Below are 12,120 nucleotides of genomic sequence, written 5' to 3'. Positions count from 1 at the left end.
GGAGAGCCGTGTCTCCTTAGATTGCTGATCTTACATGGGGTTTTGGGGAAACCAGAATTTTAGGAATGGGGAAACTTTGAGAGGTATGAATGGGATGCTGTCATTCAATAAGTTTTCAACAAATTCCCTTTCTGCTTAAGAAGGCCGGGGTTGGTTTCTGCTGTATGCAAGTAAAAACACTGGTGGGTGCAGAAAGTAGTAGCACAAGTGGTTACAGCTAACAGACTTTCAAGAACAGAAGGGGAATTTGGGGACATTTTTCTACCCTAGTAAAGGCTGAGGACAAGGAAAATCCAATTCCTATTAAGGGGCATGTATTTGGCAATCCACAGCATACAGTGGCAATACTGGTAACTAAAATATCACAAATTCTCCCTAGGAATTGAAGGGATTGCTGCTCTAGAATGGTAGGAAACACGTGAGGATTTCAGAGGCATGAGCTGACTGTAGCACTAGAGAACTTAAAGAAAGATGAGCTCAGGTGTTTATATTTACAGCTCAAAGCATTGGCTATAAATGAAGGCTCCGTATGACTGCCTAAAGAACCACTTGTCTCTTGGGGCCATGAGGCTCAGAGCTGAAAATCAAATGCAGGGTTTGATCTCACAACTTAGAGGATTACATTACCTACTGAATTCGGAGGCATATCGAATCTCTTATGGAAAAGTTAAGGCATTGGTGGCAGAAGAGTGAAGACCCTGAAATGCCCACATCTGGGGGGATTAGTCTTGTAAAAGGAAGCTCATTCATGCATTCCAACCCTCTCATCCTTTGTCAGATCCCAACATGCCCTGGGAAGTGAGTAGGTCAAACTTGAAGGAGGAGCCTCAGGCAACAGAAGAACTACAATATTTGGCTTTTTCATGTGATCCCTGAAAAATACTTGTGGAGATAGATTATGAGGGTAGATGGTAGGCTCAGTAGGGAAGAACATAAATATTGGTTAGGGTGAATGTATTCACTTAACTTTGTTGTGATTAATGCACTTGATTTTTTTTTTTTTAATTCAGTGTGCTGCTTCAGCATCTGAGAATATTCTAATGATTCCATGGTTGGGTAGCTGGAACCCAGATTCAACGACTCACACTGAATAAAGTTGATGATGCAGGCAGGCTGAGTCCAAGGCCCCAGAGGGAGGTCCTGCAGGACTAGTCATGATGGTCCTTGGCTTCACACAGGATAGAGATCAAATGTGAGCCAGAGAAAGTGAAAATGAAGTTTACGGAATAGTATATGTGACAGGAAGAGCATAGCAGATGGAGTATCTGGGAGGAAAGGAAAGGAGAATGAGACTGTCACTTGGTGTTGGGAGTTCATATTGGAGAGGAGTCTAAGGTGCATGTTCCTCTGGGAATCCAGGGTAGGGCCCCCCCAAAGGCAAGTGTCAGGTGAACAATAGGTGTTATTCCATAAATTACTAAAGGTAGGGTGTTGATGCCTGCATCAGCAGAAGTTTGTTTGAAGCTAATGTCTTGGGACATACTTGGCATCCAGATCTTCTTAGATGTCATCAGGTATTTGGAGCCTTGGACAAAACTCAGAGAAGGGTTTTCTTGCTTCCTTCTTGAAGTGGAAACATGGCTTCTTGGGCTTATTCAGAGGCAAAATATGGAACATGAATAAATGGGGCCTAGCAGAAAAAGAGCAGAGACAGAGCCTTTCTAAAATAGAGTCCCAAAAAATAAAAAAATAAAAAATAAATAAAATGGAGTCCCTTCAGCTTTCCTACCTCATCTCCCTGCTGTGGGATTTTTATCTTCCTCATTCTTAAGGGGATGTTGAAGAGCCAAGGTCTCCTCTTCTGTAGCCTCTTCAAGTTGAAAGCAATGGCAGACCGTGCCTATTGGGAAGCATAAAAATCCAGAGCTATCTGACTAAATGAAGGGCTTCTGGTTGTAGGTTGTCTCGCTTGGAGCAGCAAATGAGGCCTCATCCTAAGAATAGGATATCTAGGTTTGGAGGCCATGCAGCAACAGTAGCATCCACAGCAAGGGAAAAATTCCTGCTGTAATTACTATTAATGTTTTCTAGACAGTGAACCCAACCAGAGATACCTTTAAGTTTTACCTCCATGGGCCTACTGCAGGGTGACTGACAAAGGATTAATAACCCTCCCATATTTTAAGAACATCTTAATCAGAGGCCGATGCCTTTTTGAGCCTCTAGCCTCCAGCCTTATAGGATACTGTCTTTCCCAAGGCCATTGAACATTTGCAGGCGATAACTCCGGGAGAGACCTCTTTAGCCATACCAGGAGTTTCTGTTTCCTGTGGCGGGCTTTACGTTAGTGAGGATGTGGGGAGGGATTTTATCAGTTATAGTGTTTTCTCCTCCCAAGTCAAAGTGGCTCACACTGTGTGTTTTTCATCTTCTTTCAACTCTAAAGTTCCCAAAGTGTAGCTTGAAGTTTAAAAAGCAAACTCTTTCCACCATGGGGACACACAGGGCATTCAGGCACCAGGAGGAAATCCTGTGAAGGCCAAAGAGCCCAATCTGCACGTCCAAGGGAAGGGAGCCACCCTACTTGTGGCTGTCCACGTGCTCCCGTTGTAATACAGGATTGTGGAGGCAGATGCCCGCAGTGTTGGAGCCAGATAGTGAGTGGCTCCTGCGTCAAATAAAAACTCAATCTTGGTTCCTGGAGCAAAGATGGATAAAGGAGGAGCACTTCTGAATATGAAGGAGGAGTCATTGGATCAGAACGGGCTCAGCAGGACTGGTCTTTGCATCTGAAGTCTCAGCCGATGCAGGGTCCCCCTTGTTGGGGGGAGGGGGCCCTACATGGAGGGGCCCCTACATGGAGGGGCTCATCCAGTCTATCAGATTTTTTTAGTGAAGATGAGCTGGGCACATTCTACAATTTTTAATTCTTACAATTCTTAAAATTTTGGGCAATTCCAAAATTTTTAATTTTGGGTCTTTGAGGGTGCTAAGTGGCTCAGTCAGTTAAGCATCTGCCTTCAGCTCAGGTCATGATCCTGGAGTCCTGGGATCGAGCCCCACATCCGGCTCCAGTGGAGAGTTTGCCTCTCCCTCTGCCATTCCTCCTGGCTCATGCTCTCCCCATTCCCTCTCAAAATCTTAAAGAAAATTTTAGGGTCTTGATAGAGTGCCATAAAGGCCATTGCATATATTTCCTCCCATTTACCCAATAAGTCAAGCTGTAAGACAGTATAATTTAAGGGCCCCCCTCCTTTTTTTTTTAAAGGATTTTATTAATTTCTTCATGAGAGACCAGAGAGAGAGATAGAGAGAGAGAGAGAGAGACAGAGACACAGGCAGAGGGAGAAGCAGGCTCCATGCAGGGAGCCTGATGTGGGACTTGATTCCGGGACTCCAGGATCACGCCCTGGGCTGAAGGTGGGGCCAAACTGCTGAGCCACCCGGGCTGCCCTTAAGGGCCCATTCTTATGCCAGACTTCTTGGTCTAGTAGTAGATACTGAAGCCAAGTTTCATTGCAGTACGATATTAATTTCTCTTTAAATTGCCCAATTTAAACTTTGCTCGATCCTCTAGGAGGCACCCTAGGGGAGAGTCCTTGGGGACGCTCACAGCTGCACCCATGTAGGACCAGATTGCATGTGGGGATTGTTAAATGACGCTGGGGTTTCCCTTAGTAGCACGAGACCCAGATTTTGCACGCTTTCATTTTCCTACCTTCTTCTTTCTTCCAAGTATAAAGTGAGGGCAATAGCGGTTTGCATTGCTAAGGTTTTAGATGAAGTCTGCTGGATAATTATCCTGAAATTAACTGTAAGTGGGCAAAGTTGGACTTGATAGTCCAGAATAGGGAATCTGGCAAAGTAGAAGTTTTTAAAAGGCACTTAAGGAGAACCTGGGTGTGTAGTTGGTTAAGCATCCAACTCTTGGTTTCTGCTCGGGTCATGATCTCAGGGTTGTGAGATGGAGCCCCGCGTCAGGCTCTGCACTCAGTGGGGTCTGCTTGAGATTCTCTCTCCCTCTCCCCTCTCCATCTCCCCCACATATGAGTGAATGAATGTCTAACTCACCAATTTACTACTACCCATGTCCCCCAAAATAGTGGAGGTGTCAGAAAGTACTTCAATAAGGTCTTTTTTTTTTTTAAAGATTTTATTTACTTATTCATAGAGACACAGAGAGATGCAGAGACACAGGCAGAGGGAGAAGCAGGCTCCACGCAGGGAGCCCGACGTGGGACTCGATCCGGGGTCTCTAGGATCACACCTCGGGCTGCAGGCGGCGCTAAACTGCTGCGCCACCAGGGCTGCCCTCAATAAGGTCTTAAATACAGTGTGTATTTGTTAGGATTGATCCTGGCTATAATAGGAACCCTTCTCAGAGAAGTAAACAAGACATAACTCCAGCATAAAAAAAAATCTAGGCATAGGCTATCCAGGGCTGGTGTATCACCTCAGTGATGTCATTCGGGAAACAGGCTGTTTTCATGCTCTGTCATCAGTCACCTATGGTTTTCACTCTCACATTTGCAAGATGGTTGCTGCATCTCCAGATACTATGCCCTCACTTCAGGAAGAAAGCCCACCCCAAGGATTTTTACTTACCTCTGCTCTCTCTCTCTAGAACTATGTCACACAGCCATCATGGCTTTAATGGAGATCATGTGACTCAGTAATTCACTTTCCAAGGAGCATAGGAAGGCAAGGGAGAGAGTGTTGGAATGGTTGTTGAATGAGTCTGTTTGTAGAGATGCAATGGATAGGGAGACGTTACAATAGAAATGGGCTCTCTGGTTTTGGTGGGGATGAATGGATCCTGGCATAACAGAGGCCAGGTGGTTGTGGCTACCATAACTAGCAGACAGTGCATTTGTTACAAGGGTCTGACCTGCAAGGTTCTTTGGTGTTGCCCAACTAATTGTGGCATCCTTAAGAACAAAATAGATAAATTGATTTTTATAGTTTAAAATTTTTCCTGTCAATAAACAAATTTCTTCCAAATTTCTGCCGATACCATATTTCAAGGACTTACTTGTGATGTGAGCGGTCACAATATTGTCATGGCCCCTCCCCCAGTTCTCAGGTATAGGTCTGACACAGAACGAAGCAGCCAGGTGTCCAGTGAAGAGAGCCCTGAAATAACATCCAAAGTACTTGCTATGGACCTTGCTGCTTCTAAGTCTTCCCCAAAGGACCCAAAGCCACTGACTAGACCATTCTCCAGATGTCCCGAGAAGTAACCAGACATTCTGGGCATTCTGAGAGATACTGGTTCTGCACTGATGTTAACTCCTGGTGATCCAGAGCTCCACTGTGACCTATCCGTCGAAGTGAAGGCATTGCTGCTATACTCAGGGGACAGCCCTGACAACCAGTGGAGACAGAAAATCCTCCAAAGAGCAGATTTTAAACAGCATGTCTCTTCTGTTTTGTCAGGAGGCAGAGATGTCTGATATAAAAATCCATGCTGATCCAGTCAGTGGCTAACAACCAGGTGATCAGAGATTTAAAGAGCATGAATAGAGAAATGGCCATGAAGAAGCCCAGGGAAAAACTATGGCCAGAGTTCTTGGAATGTGCTCAGAGAATAAGAATGTGCATGATCTAAGTGAATGTTCAAAGTCCTCAGTGCTTTTAATAATCAGGAGTTCTAGGTATCTCTCTACAGATGTCTACCAGCTTTCATCTCCAGCCCCCCCGATGCTTAATAGATTCATAAACTGTGGCCACAGTGACAGGGATGGGGGGGGGGTGTCTGTGTCATCTGTACAATGTGGATTTCCCCTCATCAAGTCTGACATAGCTTTTACCCTGACAGCCCACTTGTTAGCGGTAGTGACCAACCATGTGGGGGTACATCCTAGAGGTTCTCGCTCAGGCCTTGTGACAGGTTGATTACATGTGTCCCTCTTCTATCAGAAAGGAGACAGCAATTTGCCCTCCCTAGAAAGGATACATTCTGGATTTGGATTTGCTTTTCTTCCAAATTTCTGCCGATACCATATTTCAAGGACTTACTAACATGCTTTGATGTCACTGTGCTATCTCATATGACCCTTGCTTTCCAATCACAAAATTCACATTGAAGAGAAGCTGATGGGCTTAATATAAACACTCATCACCCTGAGGCAGCTGGCTTTCTAGGGAGACTGCTCTTTGTGAGGTTGGAATAGATACAGTACATGTAGTAAATCAGGGCCCATGGCCACAGTGAAGGAAGGATCTGGGAACTAAAGGGTAAAGGGGGATAGCATTTCAAAGCTAATACCGAAGTTACCCCAAATCTCTGCCTCTATCCCCCGTGATTTGCTGACTGAGAGGCAAACAAAGGAGAAATGCAAGAGGAACACAGTGGTGACTGTGGTTTGGAAGGCAGTCAGGGCTGTTATGGTATTGGCCGGGTGAACACAGTCTTGTTGCTACACAGTGAAGGATGAGAGAAGTATGGATGGGACCTGGTGATAATACTGAGTATAGTAAGAGTTAATGGAAGATCTCTGTGATAATTGGAAGCCAGTGGCTCAGATGGGAAGGAAGGGTTAGATCATCCCTCCTTGAACAGGACTCCAATCCACTGCGGTGCTGGCTGAACTCAAACACAGCCTAACTAACAGGAGAGAGAAGTCAAAAATACCAGCCGCAGCCTCAGGATTAGCTGCAGAAAGGTTACTAGTTGCCGCCTGTACATTTTTCTTTGCTGTTTCATGAATTTATATACTTCACCTAAACTTTCTCCCTTTTCCTTGCCCCTTATTGCACTACTCCACTTGGTTTGTGTTGATGGTGGCTGACTTTACACTTAGTTCACAGACTAGAGAACATTAGATAACATTATGATGGAGCAGGGGAAGAATGGACATCATTCAAGATCCTGGCATTGGAGATGGATATAGAATATTAGAGGGATATGATCCTATTTCTGGTTGAGGCAATAATTACATTTATTTGAATTGTGTGTGAAGTCTACATGTTCTGCTAGAAGAATAGATCTTTCTAAATGGTCAAAGTTGCTAAACACAATATTTGTCAAATGCAAGGAGGATGCTGAATATGTGAGCTCTAAGAAATGTATTTTCTTCAGATGAGAAAAAAATTAGTTACATCATTTGGTCAATATTATTTCACTAAGGATTTAATTTAGATTTATAGGAAATAAGATACAGAATCTGTTATAAATATCCCAATTCTACCATATGAATTTCAAGTAATCCTGATTATTACATAACCAGAGGTTTACCAATCTGTGATTTTCTTTTTAACAAATTAAGTTAATCTATAAATTTATAGACACCATTTTTACTGTTATATCATGGGAACAAGCCAGAAAAAAACAAAATCACAAGCCTATTTTATGCTAGAGTTACTTTCTGTCCAGGTCGAAACATTGTTCCACTTTGATTTTTTCTCTTCTTTGGATTTTGAAAGTTTTCATACCTTAAAAAAATGACAGATAATATTTAATACATGTAGGTGCTAAAATTACAAAAGACAGAATTGTTTGTAAATAATATATTTTAACTAGGAAAAAACTGTAACAGAAATTAGAGTTCTTTATTTTTGAGAGTTGAGCATTCCAATTCATAAGAGCAAAGGGGATAAAGCGACAAGTTAGAAAAGAGAAAATCCACATGGCAGTGATATTTTAAAAAATCTTTTTAAACAAGATTTTTTTCCAAGCACACTGGCCAAGTTTAGACCAAGTTTAGAGAGGGATGATTATGCCCAGTGTTTTTGAAGGTGGTAGCAAAATGGGCCTTCTCAATATACTGTTGTACAGTATTTCTGGAAGGCAATAAGCCTTGCCAGAATGTGAGTGTCCTGTGATGCCACAATTCCATCTCAGCCTCGGGCAGCTGAGGCTCTGTGCAAACATTCAGCTCCAAGGATGTTCATTAGCACATTGGTATAACACTAAACACCTGGAAGCAACTTAAAATGTCCAAATATTGGAAATTGTGGCATGGTCATACTATAAAATGACATTAAAAACAAAGTAACATTTAAAATGTGAAAATTCAAGATGTATAGGGGCTGTTATACAGCACTAGTGCAGAGTGGCTTATGGAAAAAAAAAGCATACCAATATATGCTTTGGGAAGGGTGAGAATAAGGGAAAATTGTTTTCAGATTTTTCCATAATAAGGACATAAACATATGTACTTATTGGGGAGCAAAATATGCCATGCCAAAATGTGCCACTCTGGCATGCAGACTATTTGGAGCTGAGGGGAATCAAGACCCAGCAGACTTGGGGAAAAGCCTTTTATCTCCCTTAACTACCCGAGACGAATTTAGGTGTCTCTCCTGGTACAGGTTCCCTATTAGCAGAGATGACTTTTTTTTTTCCTTTGGAGCAGGGCAGACATCTGCTCTCTTATCCTCCATGTGAGGCCCCAGGACCCTGTCCCTTTCCACAGCTCAGTATGGCATCGAAACCTTACCACCTGACCAACTTAGCATTTCCTACTGCAGGGGAACCCCTGTATGCAGGACATTGCTTTTCTCCTGTTACTGTCTCTTGTCAATGAACTATTAGACCAGCCAAACAACACAGGAGGGAAGAAGGGAAAATTCTCCTGCCCTTACACTGTACATACACAGGCCCACCGTAAGTACTGTGAAATTAGACAAGAAAGAGTTGTGACTTCTAAAGCCCAGGAATAAACATTTCTTGCATTGAAGTAAGTTAAATCCTTGACCTAGAATAGTCTCCAATCTATGGGGTCTAGAGACAACTGCAAGAAGGCTCTAAATCCAATGTGGGTGAACCATGGTCCACCAGTGGATAAATCCAAATGTATTTAAAAGAAAGCAAAACAAGTATATTTTTCAGAACGGTTCTGGCAAACTACATTGGAATTATTTCGAGCTTTGAAGAAGCTTTTAAAGTTAAATCAGTTCATTATAAATAATTCAAATACAGTCAAGTGAACTGGCTAATGAAAACTCATTTTTTACTTCAACACTCTTGAAGTTTTGGGGTGTTTCCACGCACACCTATTGTTTTGAAGGGGCCTTTTGTATGTTCAAAATCGATAAATTTAAAAGTTTAAGTGAAGAACTGTTGCCTCTAACACCTATGCTTCTGAATTGGAATCCAGTACTTACAGTTCAGCAAAATTCTTCCAGTCATCTTCGCTAATGGATGGCCTTGTGTGACTCAGAGCAGCCATTAAATGAGACTGGCTAATAGCCAGACTGGCTTTGACTGGGCCTGGCTGGTGAAGGGAGTCCTCCTCCTTAAACAAAAAGGGAAACACAAAGTTAACCTAGGGCTGCCATGAGGAAAAGCAGCAGCCCATGTGTTGTTTCTAGCCATCACTTTTTTTCAGGAGGCCACACATTCCCTATCTCTAAGAGCACTAAAAATTGGTCCGAAGCACAATGCACATGACAATTTGATCCATGTGTTTCAGTCCCTTCTTTATAAACAGAGCTCATTTGCTAACCAAAAGACACCTCAAGAAAGGAGGAAGAAGTTTCACAGTCATTACAATGATCATGGGGGTGGGGAGAGGAAAGCCGTACTCCGCTCTGGCTCTGGTATCGGCCTTTGATGACACTGACGTCGGCCCGCAGCTGCTCTCTCTGTTCCTGGGTCAGTTCTTGGTAACCCTCCTGGGAAGCTGTTCTCAACACTGGAGGCCGGGAAGATGACTGCTCTTTCCCAGCAACTCCGGAAAAGTCCTGCGCTGTGGAGCTTGGTGCAGACAGGCACTGTGGGCTCTGCAGGGTCAAGTGTAGTAAGGAGAGCAGGGAGGAAGAGAGCGGGAGAGAAGTGTATGTTTATCAAGGATTAAAATAAAAATCTGAAGTAGTAAAAACCTTAACATCAACAAGTGTACATTTGAATTCATTGAAATGAAGCTATGTTCATCCTCTGTGTGCCCCAGTATGAAAACTGCCACAAGGTTTTTTCTTAATCCTTTTTATTAAATCTACCACACTAATGCCCTTGGGGTAGGTTCCAAATGTGCCTTATTCTTAGTTTTCTGCATAGTTATACCGTAAGGTTTTGGAACAGTTGCAGAGAAGTTAAGAAACAGACAAAGACTAGAACTAAAACAACAGCTTACTATTCCTGGGAATAAAAACAATTCACTTTTAGATTAAAAACCTGAATAAAGCAAATGTGCAAAAACCAAAAATATAACACACGTAAAAATGTTACACATACCGATAAAGTGAACCACTGTTAATTTTGGGAGGATAGGTGTTAAATGCTGTTCTAATTTAGAAAAGCAAGGATATTGGCCATATGAATCTCAACATATTCCTTGTTGCATTGGTGCAACAAGGTGATGGGGACATTACATCATGGTAATGGGGACATTACATCAACTTTCTCATTATCTTCAACTATCCTCATATCAGAGTTTAATATAAAATGGATCTGCTGCTAATGGTGTTTTAAAACCACTAAGGAAGGGCGAGAAACCCCCAAGATACCAAAGGTCCTCACCAGCCCCGCCTACCCTGGCTCCCTCAGTCTGCCAGCTCTATTCCCATTTCTTACCAAGGGATAAAATGACTAATCAGAGCAAGGAAAACCAAGACTACTTTCTGACGAACCAACCAGCCAGCGCACAGGTGGGGCTGGTTAGGAGAGAGATCACCATCCAGCTCCACACCAACCCACAGCTTTACTATCAGAACCGCACAATGGTGATCGCACAAGATACCAAGTCAGAAGAGGTTCCGTTTCCAAGTTCTGATTCATAAGAGCTTCCAAAGTAGAGCCGGTACATATTGAATTTCGATTCATCTGGAAGCATCTCGGACATCTCTAGAGAAACAAGGGACTGCTCCAAGCCACATTCCCCATCTCCCGCTGAATCGTCAGAGCCACTGCTGTGGTTAAGGAAAACCATTGAAGACAGACTCAGGTCACTATCAGAGCTAGAACTTCCATCCTAAAACACACAAAGGGACAGCAGCTGTAACGATCTAAATAATCTACGGCTCTGAAATGAACACCACAGAGAGCATTCTAACGGACCAGTCCAAGAGGCATTTTTCAAAAAAGCTCTTCTGTCATTTCTGAACAGGGTTCTTGTCCACCCTATGTCCTCTATGATCCCCTCAGATCCCCGCTGTCTGGGGCAGATGGCAAAGGTGTCACAGCTCTCCCACACACAGGAGACCAGCAGTTTTGTGAGCTAGCCACCACCTAAATGCTTTTTGTCCAAATGCTGTATGAGCCGCTGTTAATATGACTCTGTGACAAACTAAGTACGCTGCTATCATGTAACATGTCCAGAGAGAACCCTGGAAAGCCTCTCCAACAACACAGCATGGGAGCAAAGGGCCTGACACCAACCAGCATCCAGGAAACATGCACAGAGCCAAACTTTGGCTCTTGAGGCACATAATAAAATGTTGATTATTATCATCTCCCAAAAACTCTAACAAAGCTAGGATTCAAACCTCTGGATTTTATTTGTATGAATCTATCTTTCAACTATGAAATGATGAATCAGCCATGTGATGCTTTATCATCACAGTATTTTATAAATAAATGTGTTTTCTGTTAGCGAAGAGGGTGGAGATTCAGTGGTTTGCCAAAAGAAATAGCAAAAACTCGACAGTATCTGATTTAGGAATGGCAGGCCCTGTGAGAATCTCCAACAAAATGGAGGGGAGAGGAGTACACAGGAAAACCTTTCCTAGAACACATAATGTCTTTAATGTAGCGGAAGTCAAATTATCTGCTGCAAAAATTAAAATACCATCTTGAGAGGGAAAGAGGAAAAAGGCTGATGTTAGGTGTGGGGCACAGAAAGTGTGAGATAAACTTAGGATACCCTGTACCTAGTTCTTTCAAGACGAAGCGACCAAAGAATGATGGGGACATATCAGAAGACACAGAAGCCATCCACAAGTGGCTCCTGGGGGCCAGTTCCGGGACAATTTGAGCTTCAAAATAAATACTTTGCTCGATTCCCTGACAGAACTTACTTGCAGCCCACAGGACAGCAGCCGCCCATGTACGGCCTCTAACTGGGCGTTGTAAAGTAAAGCTTTCAGATCAGCTCCCGTGAAGGAGTTGGTTACTGACGCCACATGCTGGAGGTCCACATCATCTGCCAGAGGTAGAGAGTCACTGAGAACGTTTAAAATTTCAAGACGGGACACCTGAAGGGAGAAAAACTAATTGACTTAACAAATAAAACAAAGTTA

General features: G+C 43.1%; 1 protein-coding gene across 9 annotated transcripts in view; it reads right to left on the bottom strand.

The window, feature by feature from the left end:
* Positions 1–7,056: 7,056 nt before the first annotated feature.
* The window catches only part of PEX1 (peroxisomal biogenesis factor 1), a 71,385-nt gene continuing 66,321 nt past the window's right edge, over positions 7,057–12,120 (bottom strand). For 6 of the 9 annotated variants that reach the window (XM_077856962.1, XM_077856963.1, XM_077856964.1 and 3 more), the window contains 5 exons: positions 11,899–12,075; positions 10,623–10,853; positions 9,469–9,666; positions 9,049–9,179; positions 7,057–7,374 (listed from right to left, as the gene is read on the bottom strand). In XM_077856962.1, the coding sequence (XP_077713088.1) occupies positions 7,290–7,374; positions 9,049–9,179; positions 9,469–9,666; positions 10,623–10,853; positions 11,899–12,075 (822 nt within the window). In that variant the 3' untranslated portion in view covers positions 7,057–7,289. Of the gene's footprint in view, positions 7,375–9,048; positions 9,180–9,468; positions 9,667–10,622; positions 10,854–11,898; positions 12,076–12,120 lie in introns of those variants that run through there. The other 3 variants (XM_077856968.1, XR_013356990.1, XR_013356988.1) reach the window with 3 other exon arrangements.

This window comes from Canis aureus, chromosome 18 (assembly GCF_053574225.1).
Source record: "Canis aureus isolate CA01 chromosome 18, VMU_Caureus_v.1.0, whole genome shotgun sequence".
Taxonomy (NCBI): domain Eukaryota; kingdom Metazoa; phylum Chordata; class Mammalia; order Carnivora; family Canidae; genus Canis; species Canis aureus.
Note: the sequence above shows the minus strand (reverse complement) of the source record. Positions and strands in the feature narration are given on the sequence as shown.